The sequence below is a fragment of the Lineus longissimus genome, chromosome 15 (assembly GCF_910592395.1).
Source record: "Lineus longissimus chromosome 15, tnLinLong1.2, whole genome shotgun sequence".
NCBI classification, from domain to species: domain Eukaryota; kingdom Metazoa; phylum Nemertea; class Pilidiophora; order Heteronemertea; family Lineidae; genus Lineus; species Lineus longissimus.
Genome location: NC_088322.1, coordinates 11,826,039 through 11,844,612, shown reverse-complemented (window position 1 = coordinate 11,844,612; position 18,574 = coordinate 11,826,039). Strand labels below are relative to the sequence as shown.

Genomic DNA, 18,574 nt, shown 5'->3' with positions numbered 1-18,574 from the left:
AAAATGAATAAACCATGCGATTTAAACAATTATTCTTTAATGTGCAATCTTAAGCCAGAAAAGGCATATTTGTAAATAAAATTTACCAGTCTAAATTCCGAATGATTTCAACCCAAATTCACCACGATGTTTGAGCGCGATAAACGAAGTAGGCATGTGATTCTTCAGCATTCTTTTGATAGTTCGAACGACTTCATCAGCCAACCGTCTGTGTGTTTATCCACCTGCAAATCCTCGTAAGTGGTTGAAGGTGGCCGTGGATAACCTTTGGTTTATTTCAGGACTATTCCCGTCTGTGACGACCTTTAACTTTTTCATTTCTACTCATGTTAAAGTGCGGCGGGGGGAGGGCATACATACAAAATAATCATGAAGAACTTTGATTAAAATTCGACTTTTTAACGGGAACTATTTACCTGCTGAAGATCCAACTGAAATCTATTCACATTGGAAAAAGGCATAGTGTAAATTTTAAAAATTTTATTCAAAAGTTCATGAGTTGATCTCCCACGTTGGTCAGAAAAGAAGGTAAAGCAGAACATATTGAAACCTGGTCTCTTGTGAAGCATCACTAGAATTGCTAAATTGATTAAAGAGGACTTCCAGTATCTTCCAGTGAGTGAAGTTTACATGCCGCTTGCTTTAACCATGTTTACACAATCTCCCTGGGTGGATTTGGTTCGGTTTAGCGAAACAGGATAATACCGTAGGATTGAGATCTGATAGAGGTGGCAGCGTTTGGACAAAATGTATGAGGTTAGCTTTTCATTTAGTCCGAAACCAAAAGATCCTTAAAGCTATTCCTGCAAAGTGAAAAAGAAATTAGAGGTAACAACCTTCAGGGTTGTTACATTTTCGTGAAAACCTGTAGAGGATGAATAATATTGGCCGAAAAACCCTTGTTGTTCAGAAATGTTTTCAAGCTCAAAAACCTTTATTTCTAAGAGTACAGGTGGGGAGAAGGTGTCTGAGCATGTCTATTTTAATAGTTCATTCGATCATCTTTATCATCCCTTCTGTTTTTAGATAATTAATGAGTAGGTTCTATTGGTCATGTTGATAGATATACGCACCTACATCCTGAGCACTTTCGTATATAGTGATTGTAGTAGCGCTTCATCACACGTGTCGTAATAGCTAAAATAAAACAATGCACTAATTGGAACGCTTGGACGGTGAGATCGGTCACTGTCCTTACTCACCGTGTTCCAATTTAAAACAAAACAATGAACACAAAATCTAAATATCCAAAAATCAGTTCAAATGATATTTTTCACATTGCACGAAAACATTATATAACCAAAAATGGATCAGCAAGTTCGCTTATTGATCCTGGCTTAGCTTATGAGATAATGCGATTTTAAACCAGTGAACTTTGACCCCGTTTAATCCTGTACTGGTCCCCCTACATGAGTTGTTCCCATTCTTGCAGAGGTCGTTCCAGACCGTTACATAAAGCAAAGGAAAAAGAAGAAACGGAAAAAATGGAAGAATTTATTCGCCTGCTGTATGGGAAAGAAATCTGTACTAATAAGTGCGTTCTACGTCATCAGATATTGCATACTGTCCTGTATGTCTTGTTCTAATCTAATATACACACATTGCTGAATTCCTATAGAAACAGTTCAAAAATTGATCAAATAAAATTACAAATTAAAATGAGTTCAAAAACGTTTTGTGGGTTTTTCGCTGTGAAATGGTACACGAAAATAAACACATGCCTGTTGTAACCGAGGCTATGGCTTAGATTATTTTTGGACCGACACCACATAAAGTTGATATCTTCAGTTTCAAAATGATAATGTTTCATCATTTATCGTTTGGTTCCATTTTCGTCTTTGCATGATACCATATGTATGCATTGATCAATGTTTACCTAAAGAATATACTCCATTGCTGCGAATGTTGCGTAAACTGTGTCAATGACAATGCTGAATCTACTTGCTAGCTACATTTAATGCTCAATACTAATGCTGTTGTGACAGCGTGGCTGTTGCTAACATTGCCTAGCGTTGGCTGACAATTCTAAGTGTGCCAAAGGTTTCATGAGAATGTGATGATATAAGTGTCGTGAAAGCGTAAAAATGCAAACATACAAATCATTAAGAATCATGCTGTCTGCGAGAGTATGGTCTAATTACATAGATGGAGGGCATCTTCCTTTGCTAAAACCTCAATTTTCCTGCAAAATTATTCAAAATCACGACTATTTTTAGTTCAGATATCTTACATGACATTACATGTAGCTGTTTCTATGGTTTTCAGCTCTGATGTTCTAGTTAACGCATTAAATCTGAGTAATTACGGTATTTGTCACACCTAGCTTTAAATTAACATGACAACATACTAACCGCACATTTCGCACAGCCCCCTTGCACCATTTTAAATCGGGTAATATGAGAACTTCAGCAATTTCACATGCTACATGTGGCGGCGCGTAGTGTCGAGCAGGAGTATTTTCCGCCAGGCCGCCTCAATCTCACTCCTAAAACGTTCCTTTGAAGATGGTGAAACGGCTACAGCTGGTGACCACTTTATTCGTAAATCTTTCGCGCTTGTTTTTGTAGCTTAGCCGACCTTATGTTCATTGGTATTGGAGCAAGGACACAAGTTTACGTGCTCTGGGAGAGTTAGGAAAGTGCGTAAAGACCACTGCCTTTGATAGCTATCTCTAATAGAAAAATCATTACAAAGCTCGATGTTAGTAATGATGGATCTTTGAATAAGCCTTAACGATGCAGGTTAACTACCAAATACCAATGTATGGTTACGTATTCAGAGCATGTATTGCTAGCACACCATCACATTTTAACAAGCTTTTCATATGCTTACGTTGGCGTTTCTTAAAGCAGTTTGGAAATAGCTTTGGTAGTTACCTAAACATGTAAACACACAGTGATGTACGCTATGGCTTACATGTACATACCTTTCCTGAATGACTCACTTTGCTCGCTATGTTACGTCGAGGATGTTGTACACGTTGTAGAGAACGCCACAACAGAGCTAACCTGAGATGCAGGTTTTTGATAGGGGGAATAAAAACAACTTTTGCCGAACTCATGTGCTTCTGGTAGCCTATCGGTGGTTAGTTTGGTTTTGGTATGTGTAAGTTATCACTCCTAGTATAACTGATTTAGGCTGCACTGCAAGACAGTCTTCTTTAGACATGTTTTTACTGCAACATCATCGAAGATTGGCTAGAGAGTGAAGACTTCGTAGCTCTATTAACCTAATACCCACCGAAAGACTCTTTGAGGACGAATAACATTAAGCAAAGACTTGTCCGCGGAATAACTTAAGGAACTGTTCTTTTGAAAAAAGAAGAAAGAAATTATCCTTTCTGAAATTCAAAATTCTTATAGCCTTCATTAATCTTTGGTGTAATGCATTGCAACCACACGTTATATATCACTGTTATGACTTGCGATATCATGCAGTAGTTGTAATTTGATGCATTTGTGCTATGAATGTACCGTTTGTAAATTAACAATCGTTTAGATTTTCGCCCTGCAATCTTTCAATCTTTCGCTACCGCACCGGGATAGACCTAACACGCCATTGAAACTAAGAAATATATCATGTTTGGCTCAGTTCAGCAACAGAACCAACAAACGACATACCTCAAGATGTTGCAGTGATTTAAATCGTTCCGTTACTATTGGCTTTGACCTTGGAAATAATCACATGATTATTCTGCAATCCATGTCACATGTCATTCTTTGACCCAAAACGTCTTTCCTTCATCGTAGCATTTGTGTAATATAGTTATCTGACTCCTCCTTATCTTCTGGTGTAATTTACAACCTGGATGGTGGTAGGCATACCTTTTCTTATAACCCCATAATGTATTTAGTTATCTAACGATCTTCTATTGATATCTTCAAATTCTTTTAGTCCCCGATAGATCCTTTATCTTTAACGTCCATCTTATTGCCGACAACTTGGCGTCTTGAGTTTTTAACTTTGAAGAATTTGATCAGTTATGTGGGATTTCCATGAAACAACCTCTTCCTCCCATATCAGATGTGCTTGGAGGTATGAAAGCATGATAAAGCGGGCCACATTGCATTATTCCCTAGATATAAATTATCAAGATCTTAAACATGGTTTGAACTGGCGACAAAAGAAATATATGATGTCATATGTTTTCAAGAACAGGGCTCCGTCACAGAAGTCGATGAAAAAGTGCTGTGTAATAGAATTGGAGCCAGATCTTTATCTGCACCTAATGGGCTTTATGTTTTGATGCATGATGAGCATGTTGCACTGCATGAATCATTAGAACATCATTTTCAGTAGATATATATCAACGCAAAAGGGCGAAATGTCAACTTCCTAAATCTAAGGCCTCCTTTTTTATTATCTTTTAGCATTCCCAAAACCAGATGTCTCTTGGTTCAAAGACGGTGAACCAATTCGCCCGGACGAGCGTCACGTGATTAAAATTAAGGATGACATGTTCAGTTTAGAGGTGAGTTATCTTAAATTTTTCCTTTTAAAATCTCGCTCGTATCATTCATTACTTAGTTTAATAACGACATAAATTTACTGTGAAGTTGAAGTTTCCTAACTTTTGGAACATTGTCTAACTAAGAATAGGTTGGTAACGAATCCTAGTTATATGCTCTTGATACTCTCCTCAAGGTTCGTGATTCGGAGGCAATCGACGCAGGCGAGTACACCATCACTGCCATCAACCAAGAAGGAAAAATCTACTACAATGTCAGAGTGGAGGTGCTTGAGAAAGGCACGGAGAAGGGGGCTAGGGGAAAGGCTGTAAGGAAGCCGCCGGAATTCGTGGAGAAGCCTGCTTCTATGACCGTGACGGAATTCGAGCAATTGAAACTCTGGTGTGTTGTCTCAGGTATGTCGAATGCTCATTTTAATTGTTAAAGTACTCGAATCAAAATAACTGTAACTTTTCGCCTAACTTCTGATATTCATTAAGCATGACCCCGCCCCTCCTGCCTCCCCACGTGTTTCCACTGGAGTGTTTCCCACCGTGGTTACCTGGTCATTGAAACTTATCTACTAGTGCAGGTGGTGAAATTTGATTAAACTGTCGCTTCAATCAAACGTCGCCAGCGGGTGATTTAATTTACCAAATAACCACTAGGTTGGAAGGTACATACAGTTATATATGCCGCTGCAATGACCACTGGGGGAAATTGCTTCATTTGAATCGGGCCTTAAGTTGCAGTTCCAATGCTGTCACTCTTAAATTCGTTAGGATATCATTGTTAGGCTATTTTCAACACATTTTGTGGATCCTGTTTTTCCATAAAAACCATTATTCAGTAGTTTAAAGAAGTCATCTTCTCTAGCCATTTCGACAATTGTACAAACGTCGATGAAGACCATTTTGTATGTGTAGGAACTATAGAAATCCATAGTTTAGATAGGTTTCTTCCTTTTAGGTGCACCTGCGCCCTCGGTTACATGGTTTCGAGAGGGTAAAGTTCTTAAGGATGACGGGCGAACGGACATCTACAATGACGGTGACAAACATTATCTCCTGGTTACCAAAGCATTCCTTCGGGACGCCGGGGAGTATACTTGTACGGCAAATAACGCCGTAGGTGCCGTTTTCTGCAGTGTGTACGTCACCGTCGAAGGTATGGGTCTTAGTGTTGTGTCATTGGTTTATTGTATGTTTACGTTTTGTTAATCAATTTCGAAATGTATGTACGTTCAGTTTGTTTCTGTAGAGGAATTGTTGATGTTTGTGCGGAACATATCGAAGGTATTGATGTATCGAAGTTAATTTGAATTGAAATAGAGGTAAAATTAACCAGAAAATTTTAATTTAATGGAGTGGGCAAAAATAAATGAAAAGTTTTCAATGGTTTTGGTTTTATTTATGGTCATAAACAATATAGAGTACTAAAAGTCTAGACAATTCTGTGTCCCGTAAAGCATTTAAAGATGACTGCAGTAATCCTTAAGTAAGCGTACTTCTAGGTGACGATACCCAATTATGTATGCTATACCTTTTGTTGTTTAAAAAGCTCTTGTGCACCATCCTACACTTAACTACAGGTGCCACAGAAGGTGAAAGTGGTGCGTCGACGGACTATGACCTGGCTGTGATAGAGAAGCTTTCTCCTCTTATCTACGAGGAGATTGCCAAGATTCAAGATGAACCAACAGATGAGGCGAGTAAGGTGTCAGAAAGTTATTAATGCAATAACAAAGTACACCTCTTTGGTGTTTTTTTAGCTTGGTTGTATAACTGGCAATGGATTGATGCTATCTTCAGTCAGTCAATTATTTACAATGATTCAGTCAAAGAGGGTCAGATTAAAAATGTTGCGTTCTGTTTAAAGTCTTAAAATTCACCCAGTCTTGCATGGATTCTCTGGGTGATATTGCCCTCAATTAGTCTGTCCAGTCAGTGCAGTGACAGTGAAAGTTGTCAGCATTGTCATAGGGATTCACCATATCGCCCTGATTAGGAATCCGACCCTGATAATGGAGATGACTCGAATCATTCATCATTTCCACCTTCTCCTTCTAGGAACTGTTTCGGGAGTACCTCCTTAAGACTGCCTACACTGATATTGATAAGGAAATCATTTTAAACGAAGGGGAAGTGATCGAGGTACTGGACCAGGAGAACCCTGAACTCTGGCTCGTCAGGAAACAAGACGACAGAAGAAAAGTAAGGGTCTTTCAACATTTTCAACCAAACTCTGAATTCAATTACTGGCGTGTCCATAAGTGGGCTCCAAACATTGCTTGGGTGTAGCAACACTGCATTCTTAAAGCAAATCTTCAGCGAGTCCCACATTCACCCAAGGTTGTGAAAGTTCCATTCTCTCTTTATTGATATGAACTATGCAGAATTCCATTCTGATTTAACTACATCGTCAACTCAAGTTGGATCGAACAAAGCGTTTGATTTGCTAAATGATCTCGCAATGCTGGTCGACATAGGTGGATGCACCTTTCTTTCTATCAATAACTTGATTCATCTCCCGTTCTTAAATGAGATGGAAGATAAAGTTTGTTCATTTGAGTTAGTTAGTGCTATCCTATTTAATAAGATACTTGTTTTTGTAAGTACTCTTCAATCTCTTATGACTTTTCCAGATTTGTAAAGTTCCTTCCAATCTTCTGAAACCCAAAACTGATTCTGATAAGACTCTCTCGCCACAAGATGAAGTTCGACCTGCACTGGCAAGGATGCAGGAGGCGAGGATGCAAGAGCTGACCGTCCAAGATGCTGGTAAGCAAACTGAGAGTGTAAACTAATCTGTTCTTGCACTCGCAAGTAGTTTTTGAGGGTAAAGGTTTTTTTAAATCACCTAGAAAATAACGATTGGGGCAGAGAAGAAGACATCATCGTGGTTATGTTTAAGTTTGTCCATTTGTTTACACAAAACCATTTTGACACTGACTTCTTCCATATTATTCTTCCGTATCATGCTTTTTAACATATTATGTTCTCTACTACATATCATGTTCTCTAAAGCATAGCATGATCTCCTTCTATGTCCAAATGTTTATGCTTCCTTTCAGCGGGCGACTCCCCCGATGGGCTTCTGACACCAGAGAGACGACGGGGCAAGTTGTCACGATCGCCAAGTAAACGGACAGCATCCTCTGAAGGTGGAGACTCGTCCGAAGATGAGGATAAGCAGAGTAAAGTTGAGGTGAGTTAGATCTGTTTTGACAATCCATATTGATAATGTGGTATCTACGGTCGTGGTGGAATCCGCTCTTGGTTTATGTAAGGGAACAACTGAAAGGCATGTGTCATACGTCACACGTTCCTAACGTACGATAGAATTTCCTACCATGTTTTTCATGTGTACTTGAGAAGACGAGTAGAAAACTATTTGGAAAACAATATATATAATTGGCATTTTTATCTGTTATTTCAGCAATACCCAGTCTACATAGCAATCGCCGAATACACGCCACCAGAATCGGAAAAAGATGCCCCAAAACTAACGGAGGGGCAATTCGTCTACGTGCTTGACTCAAAGAACCCAGATCGCTGGTATATACAAACGAAACCCACGAAGACCAACCCATCAAAGCAGGGCTGGGTGCCTCCTTGCTTCTTGGACAAGAAGGCTGGGTCTGGATATATCGACAAACGATCGACTAGAGAGATATTTAGAGAAGACATCATACAGATTACTAATAAACAGACCGAAGCATTAATGAAAAGAAGGTATTTTTCCTTAAAGAATTGGCATGTCTACAATTCATCCTGAGCCACTGACTGGAGGCGATTATATCCGTACAGACTCCTTCCCGAAACCTAATTGAGATCAGCTAGAATCTACCAGGGATGCCCGACGATCACTCCTAAAGACGTATGCCTGTCAAAAACCTTTAAGATGTTCTTATGAAGGCAGTATCATTATAGCATCTCTCATCCAGACTTCAGTTTGTTGACATTATAACAACTGGTACCCCTTTAGACCATTACCCGGAAGAGTATTGAAGGAAGAATGAAACTCCTCATGTCTCTTAATCGTTTCAGATATGCACTAACGGAGCTACTAGAGACCGAGAGAGATTACGTAAAGGAACTTAAACTAGCTCTTGACCAATTCGAAAGCCTTTTCAAAGAGACGGGCCTCCCTGGAGAACTCGTCGACAAGAAGGAGCTGCTGTTGGCTAACCTGAAAGACCTTCATCATTTCCATAATGAGTAAGAGCTTTGATAGTCTGTGATGACCCAATCTAACTTAGTATACCTCGTAGATTTGAGGACGTAATACCTCTGATACTATTCGTCGTCGCCATATTGAACAATCAGTTTGTGTATCTACACCACATGACGATTGAGACCAATTTCCTCAGCTTATACTTTCGTGCTTTGCTTCCAGTGTCTTCCTCTCCGAGCTCATGACCTGTACCAATGATCCAAACGGTATCGGTGAATCCTTCATGAAGATGGAATCCAAGTTCAATGAATATATCCCCTACCTTAAGGGCCGTCCGGGGGCCGAGATACTTCTTAGTCAGCCTCGATCAAAGAAAGCTTTAGAGGTAGGGACTGCTTATTCCATTACTGAAAGCTCCCTCTATGTCTGTAGTGTCTATCAAACATATTAATATTTTGTTCAATATGAAGAGCTTCAGGCAAGAAGTTCTATTTTTTTCGCATTTGCAACTTGGTGAAACTCCACTTAGTGAAACTGCCGTCTAACTGGATGGTGCTGTTCAATCTGTTAATTTGAATGGATTTTGCCAAAATTAGCTACTTTTATTTCACTGCAATTTGTTATCACTGCCTTCTCAATTTCAGAAATTTGAAAGGAAAAGTCGTCTCGACACGCAGTGTGACATGCAGAACAGCCTCCGTAAACCCCGAGAAAGGCTAAGAACGTACGAGGCCCTCTTGAAAGACCTTCTCCGCTACACTTCCCGGGCGGGCGAGAAGGTTCCCAGACTGGAAGATGCTATAGCCATGGTGATGAAGATCCCCCAGAATGCGGAGGACAGGCTGTTGTTGGAGAGTATTGAGGAGTTCCCTGGCGATCTCCTGAATATGGGGAACCTGATCAGACATGTGAGTTGATAAAGGAATGATATTGTCAAGCTTTCTCCATTTCAATATGTGTTTCCCTTCCAATACTTGCCATATAATGACGTTCCCATTCATTGTATCTTTCAAAAGGTAATCAAACCTTTTGCCGAAAACGTTCTATCAACAATAAGAGTATCTGAGAACTTTCATACTTCCAGGATGATTTCATTGTGTGGGACGCAGAGGCTGTGGGCCGAGGTCGAGATCGCCACTGCCTACTATTCCCAGACAAAATTGTCATGGTGAAGTGCAAGAGACCGGCAAGCCACACAGACCTACCTACTTACACATACAAAGGAACTATCAATGTAAGTCATCCCTGTTGTGGATAGTTTCCCTCATACCCAACTGTAAAAAGTGGTGGCGGATCTTTAACCTTTCGATTCTCCGAAGTAGGTATCTTCCTCTGTTTCAATCGGAATATGTTGAAACCCTGCCTGCTGACACTTGCCCTTATTTAAGGTCAGCACTGAAACTGATTATAACTGTGGTAATTAGACTATTGACCTTGAATGACAAGGTGGCGTATAAATAAACCTTAGGACCCATCTTATCATGAAGTAACTGAGCCTCCTTTCAGTTCCCTTTATTTCCTGCAGGTTCCCGATGTCCAAATTAATGAACTCGTCGTCGACGATGAGAAGTTCGAGCTCTGGTACGCAGTACCCAATTCGGAAAAGGTCACCTTCGAGGCGAGGAATGTTCATAACAAGCAGGCCTGGGTGATGGACCTTAGGCAGCTCATGAGAGATCTGGGCGTGGAAGAGACGGACCTCCCGCTGAACAGAATACCTGAGGTCCAGATGAAGTACACGTCCTCTCCCCTACCGAGGAAGAAACTCTCTGTGCAGGAGCCTAAAGCGGACCTGTTCTTGGTGCCGGACTCTGACAAAGGCACAGGTAATACCAATCGTCAACAACTAAATGCTGATCGGAAATCGCACCAAGAGATGCCGTATAATTCAGAATTGACATTTCGACGTGATACCCCCGAGAAGATGTTGTTCATGTTTTCGAAAAGCTCATTTTGTTTAGACTTTGTATCTATAATTTCTAATGTTGCACCAACCGAACACAGGAATCCGATGATTTTGTTGTTCCCAGCAGCTAGTCAGAGTTGCTGCGCTTGTTGATGGGTTGAGTTATTAACCAAGATACTAATACTCTTGAGGAGGGGATGAGAAATAGAATCTGACCTTGTACGTAGGTTACTGATTGCCATTTCATTTCAGACTACAACACCGCCATAGATTCCTACGAGAGTGACATCAGTACCCAGGACACTTCAAGCTATCACACTGCTCTCGATTACGACTATGAAAACATCACCAAACCCGTCTACATGAAGAAGCTCCGCAAAATGAGGGCCACGGAGGGTGATGCCGTGAAATTCGAATGCGTGGTGGTAGGCAATCCTGCTCCCGATATCACTTGGTTGAAAGACTCCGTGCCTCTTAGTGAGTCAAGTGATGTGGTGATTCAGAGTGTTGGTGACAGGCACAGCGTTGTGGTCCGGGATGTCCTCAGAGACGACCGTGGTATCTATACAGTTTCTGCCGCCAATGAACACGGAACAACTGATTGCAGCGCCCAGTTACTCGTGTGCTCTGAAGGAATGGATGGTACGTGAAGCTTACTTACAATTGAAATTGGTATTGATAATTGTTTGGATTTTACCCGTTCTTCCAAACATTGAGAATGAACATTGAGACTTGACAATCTTAAGTTTATATTACCGTTACAAGTTATCAGGCCTTTAGCACTGGTTCTCTCATTCCTTCACAGAGACAAGTCAAATGACGAGTGATGGAGACTACGGTACTGCAGCCTCCATCGCATCCGAGGAAGGTAACTCAGAGATCGAGGCTACGACTCCTAGATTAATTGGGATGCCCCCTGAGGTTATGGACATTAGGTTGGGAGGCGAGGCCAGGATTGACTGTAGTGTTATTGCTTATCCTGAGGCGGACATAATATGGTAGGTGTCATTTCCAAATTACATGTAACTATGGAATCGATGTCTAAAGAGTGTTCAAAAAGGCTGATCTCAACACCTCATGGAGCTGGGTGTTCTTTCTACCAATCCGGATGTTCCTATAATATCAAACACGTCGAAAGGTCTCAACCCTTGATGTAGGGTACATTGTTGTTGTGCATATGCATGGTGCGAAGTTACATTACATTAATTTTCTCTCTAGGTTGAAGAACGGCAAAGAGGTTCTCGCCAAAGATCGTTACAAATTCCTCTTCGTTGATGATGATACATACAGCCTTGTCATCCAGGATTCCCAGCCAGAGGACACGGGTCTCTACACCTGCATTGCGAGGAATAAACACGGTGAATGCAAGGCTGACGTCAAGCTGACCGTTTCTGGTAAGTCTGGCGTGGCTCTTCCTCTTTCGTCATCCGCCGTAAGCGAATGCCGTTACAACTAGGCACTAGTTGGGGTAATTAGTCTAGTTGCTCTTTCTTTCGCCAAGCAGACACCATATCAGTTATATCAAGCTTCTTTCTGGCGTTCCATTTGATTTTGATTGCTTACCCTGGCAATAGGCACTCGATGTAAGAAATCTCAGGTCGTACGCCCCATTCGTGGGACTTTGACATCGAAATAATGTGTGTTGCTGCTCGAATTTTGACCACATTCTATGTTTGGTGCCGTGTTTTTGTTATGCAGTACGACCTGAGCTTCAGTACAGGTACACATTTCGCTTTCCTCACTCTAGAACACCGAGTCCCTTCCTTCACCAAACACCTAGAAGACACCAGAGTCATTGAAGGTGAAAAGGTCCAGCTGGAATGTTGTGTAGACGGAAACCCCGAACCAGACTTTGCATGGCTCTGCAACGACGAGATCATCTTACCTTCGGAGGACTTCCTAATGCGTTTCGATGGCGAGGCATGTACCTTTATCATCAAGGAAGCATTCCCGGAGGATGCGGGAATCTATACCTGTCAGATGACGAACAGTGCAGGCACTGCCGAGACCCGAGCGAGGCTAACTGTGGACAGAGAGGAAACTGAAATCGCACCAGATATTGCACGAGGCTTTCAGGATCTGACTGTTGAGCAGGGCACAGCCTGCTCATTCGAGTGCGATGTTACTGGAAGTCCCATACCAGAGGTGACCTGGTCTTTTAACGGGGAAAAAGTAAAGGTAAGTTATTCACATTTACAATTTTTTCAAGTAACATTAAGGGAATCTAAGGGGAGCAATCCCAATAAAATCGTAGTCTGTTCGGTTGACCCCATTGTTCTTTTGCTCAAGGTAAAAACGTGTTTCTATTCGTTTGTGAATTGTATTTGAATAGCATCCTGTCCAGCCTCCTCTAGGTATTAGTTAATGCATTTCCAATCTTTTCCTGGTTTTGTGAAACGTTGTTTATTACTTTGAAATACTTCAGACAATATGCCATTCTTGCCTTTTTCAGTCTGCAGGCAACATAAAACTCTCACAGGACAATGAACGATACGGACTAAGTATCGTCAAGGCCTCACAAAAAGAAATTGGAGAGTACTCGTGTACTGCAACGAACAAGGTGGGAACTGCCAAATGCGCTGCCCAGCTCATTGTGAAGGAACAAGAGATTGCACCAAAGATTGTAAAGGGGCTTGAAGATATCTCGGTTGCAGAAGGCAAGGGCTGTACTTTAGAGTGTACTATCAATGGAAAGCCACAACCTGAGGTTGTGTGGATGCTTAATGGGAAGAAAATAGAGGTTGGTGCTATTTAAGCTTATTTAGTACTGTTAATCATTCTATGGTTGAGAATATCAATACCACCTTCTAATCTCTCTATTCTGTCACTTAGATTTTATAAAGAACATGAGTGTCCATTTGATTATCATATACTGTGCACCTAATTCGATGCAAGAATCCTTCAGTTCGTCCATCCTCTATTACTTCCATGTAAGAATTCCTCTCTCAACTACCAACCCCTATCACCTATTAGAACACACGTATCTTAGGCCCCGCTTTAGACAAACTACTTTTCTCTTTTACGACCCGTAACCCACCTGTAGTCAAATCCAACTATCTTATTTCCATAGTCTACTGAGAACATCAAACTTTCCCAAACAAAGGACAAAAACACACTTAGAATAGCCAAAGCATCTGAACAGAATGTTGGTGAATACTGCATCAGTGCGACGAATAGCGCAGGGTCTGTCAGCTGTTCTGCGAATCTGACAATGAAGGGGACGGAAAGTGCACCAAATATCGTAAAAGGGCTCGAAGATGCTTCCATTGAAGAAGGAGAGAGCTGCACATTTGCGTGTGGCATCAGTGGAAAGCCTCAGCCGGAGGTCGTATGGTCTTTCAATGGAAAAGAGATAAAGGCAGGTTCATCATGTATTGAGTACTAAATACTAAAGGACACTGATGAATAATAAATCTCATCACCTCCATCTAGTCCCAGCTTTCAAGCACCATTTCTACTTTTACACGCATCTGCACCGATGTACAATCGGCTAAGAATATCATCTCCTCCAAAAGTATGCTTCATTCCGAGCATAGCCCTATCTTATTGCCTGCTGTCACCATGCCGTTGCTCATCTACCACCCTGATCCGATCTATCCATCCTCATTTCCAGTCAAGTACTAATATAAAACAATCCCAAGACAAAGACCGCTGCACTTTAACCATAACCAAAGCTTCACCGAAGGAGAGTGGGGAGTATTCATGCACTGCTAAGAACCAGGCGGGGTCTGTTACATGTGCTGCTAAACTCACGGTCAAGGAGGCTGGTATCGCACCAAAGATTGAGAAAGGGTTTGAAGACCTCATTGTAGATACAGGGAAGAGCTGTGCTTTTAAGTGCAGTATCAGTGGAAAACCATCCTCCGATGTCACTTGGGCATTCAATGGGAAGCAAATAAAGGTAAAGGTATCTTTGTTCTTCTCCCTTGTTGCTCCCCTTTCCATCCTCTATCATCATAGATTTATAAAGAACGGTTTGGTAATAATTTTATCCTCTATGTTCGAAATGTTCGTCTGTAGTAATATTTCAGATGGTCCAGAATTAGAAATGGAAGAAACTAAACCTAATGTTACAAGTTTTCTTTTCTTTCAGGCCGCGGAAAATATAAAGTTGTCTCAAGACAAGGATACCTATAGCTTGACCATTGCAAAGTGCACATTAAAGGACACTGGCGAATACACGTGCACTGCAAAGAACAACATTGGGTCAGCCTCATGTGTTGCCAAGCTCAAAGTTATGGAGGAAACGAAGAGGTGAGTTGTTTTAGTACTTCGTCTACACTGTAGGAGTTGACAAAACTCGCTTGAAAGTTAATGATTCTTAATTTTTCGCAACAGCCTTTGGATAGATATGATGTTCCGGCAAAAACGAGTTGGTTTTTGATTTCAGGGAAAAACCAATATTTGCAACAAAACCTTCTGATTGTGAAGTCGCGGATGGAAAGACCGCCAAGTTCGTCTGCACTTTCAAGGACAAGCCAAAGACAGTCCAGTGGTGAGTTATTTCCCAAAGGGGGGTTATGGGATGAACTCTGGTCACATACATGTAAGTTGCATCACCCTTTTTTGTCAATGTCTCTCTGTGTATGCCTAGGACTCACTTAAAATGCACATCTAAATTGCAGGCTCAAAGATGGCAAAGAGCTGAAACCATCCACTCATTTCATCATGGAACTGAACGACAACGAGGCAAAATTGATGATAGACAACGCCGCTCTTGGCGATTCTGGAAACTACACATGCGTGGCTGTGAATGATTCTGGAAAGATAGAAGCAACTGCCGAACTACGAGTTGGACGTAAGCAAGAACACACCTATGTAGTTTCTCCATTGAAGTTATTATCATATGATACTGTGTCTGTCAGGAGACATTGGCATAAATCGAAACCGAAACCGTTTTCAGTAAGATGCGGGGAGGGGGCTTGGTCAAAGAATATTTCCGTATGGTTTGTCAATTTCTGGTATTATTTAGATATAAAAATTGCTATGTCGGTGACTATGACACTATGAAAATGTCTTAATCACTATATTCTCTGCCTCTGTCACTTGTCCTTAGTTTAGTTGAGGTGATCAATAGTGGTATGCAAAGAGCATCGATAGCATCATGAGAATTGTAGTTGAATAAAATAGATTGTCTCAATAGCATTAAACCTTATGTAGGTTCTCCTCCTCTTGTATGTTAATCTTTTTAGAATCGTGCAATCTGAGTTTGGGGTCACCAATCTGCTGTGGGAGAGAGGCATGCTTCTGTCATGTTTCATTTATAGAATCGTGCTCTAAGATTAGTTTGACATTCAACGTACTATAGTATGCGTCTCATTGCTCTTCCTCCCATACATTCTGTTTTGTAAATACTAGATTGTAGGTGGCATGCTCCTTTTCAGCTCCTCCTCCTGATGACACAAGTCCCGCTGTAGTCTTTGAAGAAATTGATTGCGAAGCAATTCAACCAGGTATTGTCTGACAGATGTATCAGGAAACTGTATTATGCATTATCATAAACTGATCCGTAAATTAAAGGTTTCCGAGTATGGATTTCAGACTATTTTTCTTGCAATACGTGCATCATGTCTGTTCTCCTAGTGACCTTTATCAGCTACAATGTATGCATCTCTTTCAATTTTGATAAACGTCAAAGTTCTTTGTTGCATTAACATGCGATGTGATGAGTTCTGACTTTAACGGAATGATCCCACTTTGTACACATTTCATCAACCACAATCTCGGATCAGAAGACCCATTTCCTCTTTTTCATAGTTCAAATGATGTCCCTTGAGTCCATGGCGCTGGAACCATTGATAGAATCCAACGTAAACACTCAAATGGAACGTCGACCAGACGACAAAGTACAAGTTTTCATTGGTAAGTTTAGAAACGATGGCAGTGGTGTGGCTACCCTCACACTTGCGTGGCCACCATGCATTTGCGTGGTCCATGATGACTTGCCATGGATTGTTCTGTCCTGACGCTAAACGGATGTCTATTCCCGGACGCCTGCACAGAAGAAGAGTAAAGGTCTGATTCCACTACTGGCTTTAGGATCAGTTTGTTGTCCACCGTTTCTTCTAGTGGAATCAGACCGCGATCAAAACCACATCTTCTTCTTGAAAAAATAGCAGCTGCACTTGGTCTGTTGGTGCATAGACAATACATGTCCATCCAGAATTACGTACATATAACTGAATATTGAGTAACCAGTATGCCAAATGTGTTAAGGAAACTCCTACTTTCACTATCAGGCGACCACTTTTTGTCAAAGCCCTTTTTGCATTCCAGCTCCAAACAAACTGAAATACACTGAAATCGACCCTGAGACCATACGTTTGACCTGGGAACCTGCCGAGACAGTTGTTAATGCCCCAATGTACTACAACATAGACTTTAGGTAAGACGAGATCTTGCCATCTGAAAAAGCTTAAATATTTGTTGAATAGTCACTTCATCATTTGGTCATAGTAGGCTACCATGAAGTCAAGTTTGTATATTATAGTGTCACCCCGAATTAAATGGCTCGCCAGAATTAATTTATGAGACACTCCTTCACTTCCAAACTCCAGTCTCTGATACTCTTCGTATTCTATGAAGTGTCTATAGTTCTCGATGTAAACCAACTTGTCTCGTACGGAGAACCAGACGCAATTCTTTCATATGTTATCCTTTTCCCTCAGGGAGTCTACGATTCAGACCTGGCAGCCACTCGTCCACGGCCTCGCAGAGACGACTTACACAGTGAACAACCTAGACCCAAAGAAGTCCTACGTGTTCCGCGTGGCCTCTCAGACCGAGTACGGAATAAGCCACACCAGCCCTGAGCTAACCATGCCCACTCGGGCTGTCCCTACAGTCGCTGAGGAAGAGACGGTTTTCGACGTTGCGTCGGCTAATTTGGAGACTGTATACTTTGCGCGTGAGTAGTTTCTGCAACCCTGGTCGAAAATTCCGATAGGATTCTTATGAGATTCCCAGTTACAATCTCATTCAATTTCTTATATATGTACCGTTACCCCTCCAATCTAGTTTTCATCATATTTTGATAAAGACTTATAGAAATACTACCATGACCTGAGTTCTCTTCTCTCGTAGCTTATCCTGAGTTTCCAAACGAAGACCCACCCCACGTTATCGTCAACAAAGACTCTGTCACGCTCAAGTGGGAAGAAGCAAAAATGCCACCTGGCAAGGACCAGGTGCCAACTTTCTATGATGTCGAAGGTCGTGAGGGTGAGAGACCTGACTGGACCCCTGTGGCTGAGGACTTGACGGACACGGAGTACACTGTGGGAGGGCTGAGGCCTGATGAGGAGTATGAGTTTAGGGTTCAACCGAAGAATGAACACGGGCCAGGCAAACCGACCAAACCAGTCAAGGTTCCTAGAAGAGGAGGTGAATATAATCAGCTCTGTCAAATCTCGATATCTAACGATCTTTGTCCCTCACTCATTTGTTCACGAAAACTAACATAGTTCACATTTCTGACAATGTTCTGTCGCATCCTGATAGTAAGAAAATATAACTTATTGTCAGCTGAAGCAAAATAATGATGTCTTTGCCATATTAAAGGTCCACCACGATTTCTAACGACAATCCCAGAGTATGAAGAACTTGGGCCAGATGCTGTCAAGATTTCGTGGCAAGCAGCAGACGTTCCTAAAGAGTGCAGCGACCTGCCAGTCGTTTATAGTATTTCAATGAAGTGAGTATAATCTGATAACTGGTAGATTCTACAATTATACAAGACGTACCCTGCAAGACTGTAAACTTAACTCTGCTACTCTGCTCTGTCTTCTTGATTTGCTTATTAAACCAGGTGACTAAATCCGTTCTCACTTTTTTTCAGAGAGGAGGTAGCAGCAGATTTTACCACTATTATCAAAGACTTGAAGAAGACCAACTTGAATATAACAGACTTAGAACCATCGAAGGCCTACTGCTTTAGAATACAAGCCAGCAATGAGTTTGGTCCAAGTGAGACTTGTATTGAGCTGACTATACCAGAACGAGCGGTTCCAAGTAAGTAACCCCGTCTTGCCAGCAGATTGTAATG

The 18,574-nt window shown here is 41.4% G+C and overlaps 1 protein-coding gene across 5 annotated transcripts in view; it reads left to right on the top strand.

The window, feature by feature from the left end:
- LOC135499521 (twitchin-like) overlaps positions 1-18,574 on the top strand; it is a 69,265-nt gene that overhangs the window by 8,637 nt on the left and 42,054 nt on the right. For all 5 annotated transcript variants that reach the window (XM_064790328.1, XM_064790327.1, XM_064790326.1 and 2 more), the window contains exons 4-32: positions 4,371-4,471; positions 4,645-4,864; positions 5,418-5,615; positions 6,040-6,155; positions 6,518-6,661; positions 7,093-7,228; positions 7,522-7,655; positions 7,887-8,182; positions 8,498-8,668; positions 8,847-9,009; positions 9,269-9,532; positions 9,709-9,858; positions 10,150-10,450; positions 10,783-11,172; positions 11,336-11,528; positions 11,749-11,924; positions 12,278-12,708; positions 12,983-13,270; positions 14,144-14,431; positions 14,624-14,784; positions 14,921-15,025; positions 15,156-15,328; positions 15,915-15,983; positions 16,288-16,392; positions 16,807-16,915; positions 17,199-17,437; positions 17,614-17,913; positions 18,091-18,223; positions 18,368-18,540. In XM_064790328.1, the coding sequence (XP_064646398.1) occupies positions 4,371-4,471; positions 4,645-4,864; positions 5,418-5,615; positions 6,040-6,155; positions 6,518-6,661; positions 7,093-7,228; positions 7,522-7,655; positions 7,887-8,182; positions 8,498-8,668; positions 8,847-9,009; positions 9,269-9,532; positions 9,709-9,858; positions 10,150-10,450; positions 10,783-11,172; positions 11,336-11,528; positions 11,749-11,924; positions 12,278-12,708; positions 12,983-13,270; positions 14,144-14,431; positions 14,624-14,784; positions 14,921-15,025; positions 15,156-15,328; positions 15,915-15,983; positions 16,288-16,392; positions 16,807-16,915; positions 17,199-17,437; positions 17,614-17,913; positions 18,091-18,223; positions 18,368-18,540 (5,727 nt within the window). The remainder of the gene's footprint in view (positions 1-4,370; positions 4,472-4,644; positions 4,865-5,417; positions 5,616-6,039; positions 6,156-6,517; positions 6,662-7,092; positions 7,229-7,521; positions 7,656-7,886; positions 8,183-8,497; positions 8,669-8,846; positions 9,010-9,268; positions 9,533-9,708; positions 9,859-10,149; positions 10,451-10,782; positions 11,173-11,335; positions 11,529-11,748; positions 11,925-12,277; positions 12,709-12,982; positions 13,271-14,143; positions 14,432-14,623; positions 14,785-14,920; positions 15,026-15,155; positions 15,329-15,914; positions 15,984-16,287; positions 16,393-16,806; positions 16,916-17,198; positions 17,438-17,613; positions 17,914-18,090; positions 18,224-18,367; positions 18,541-18,574) is intronic.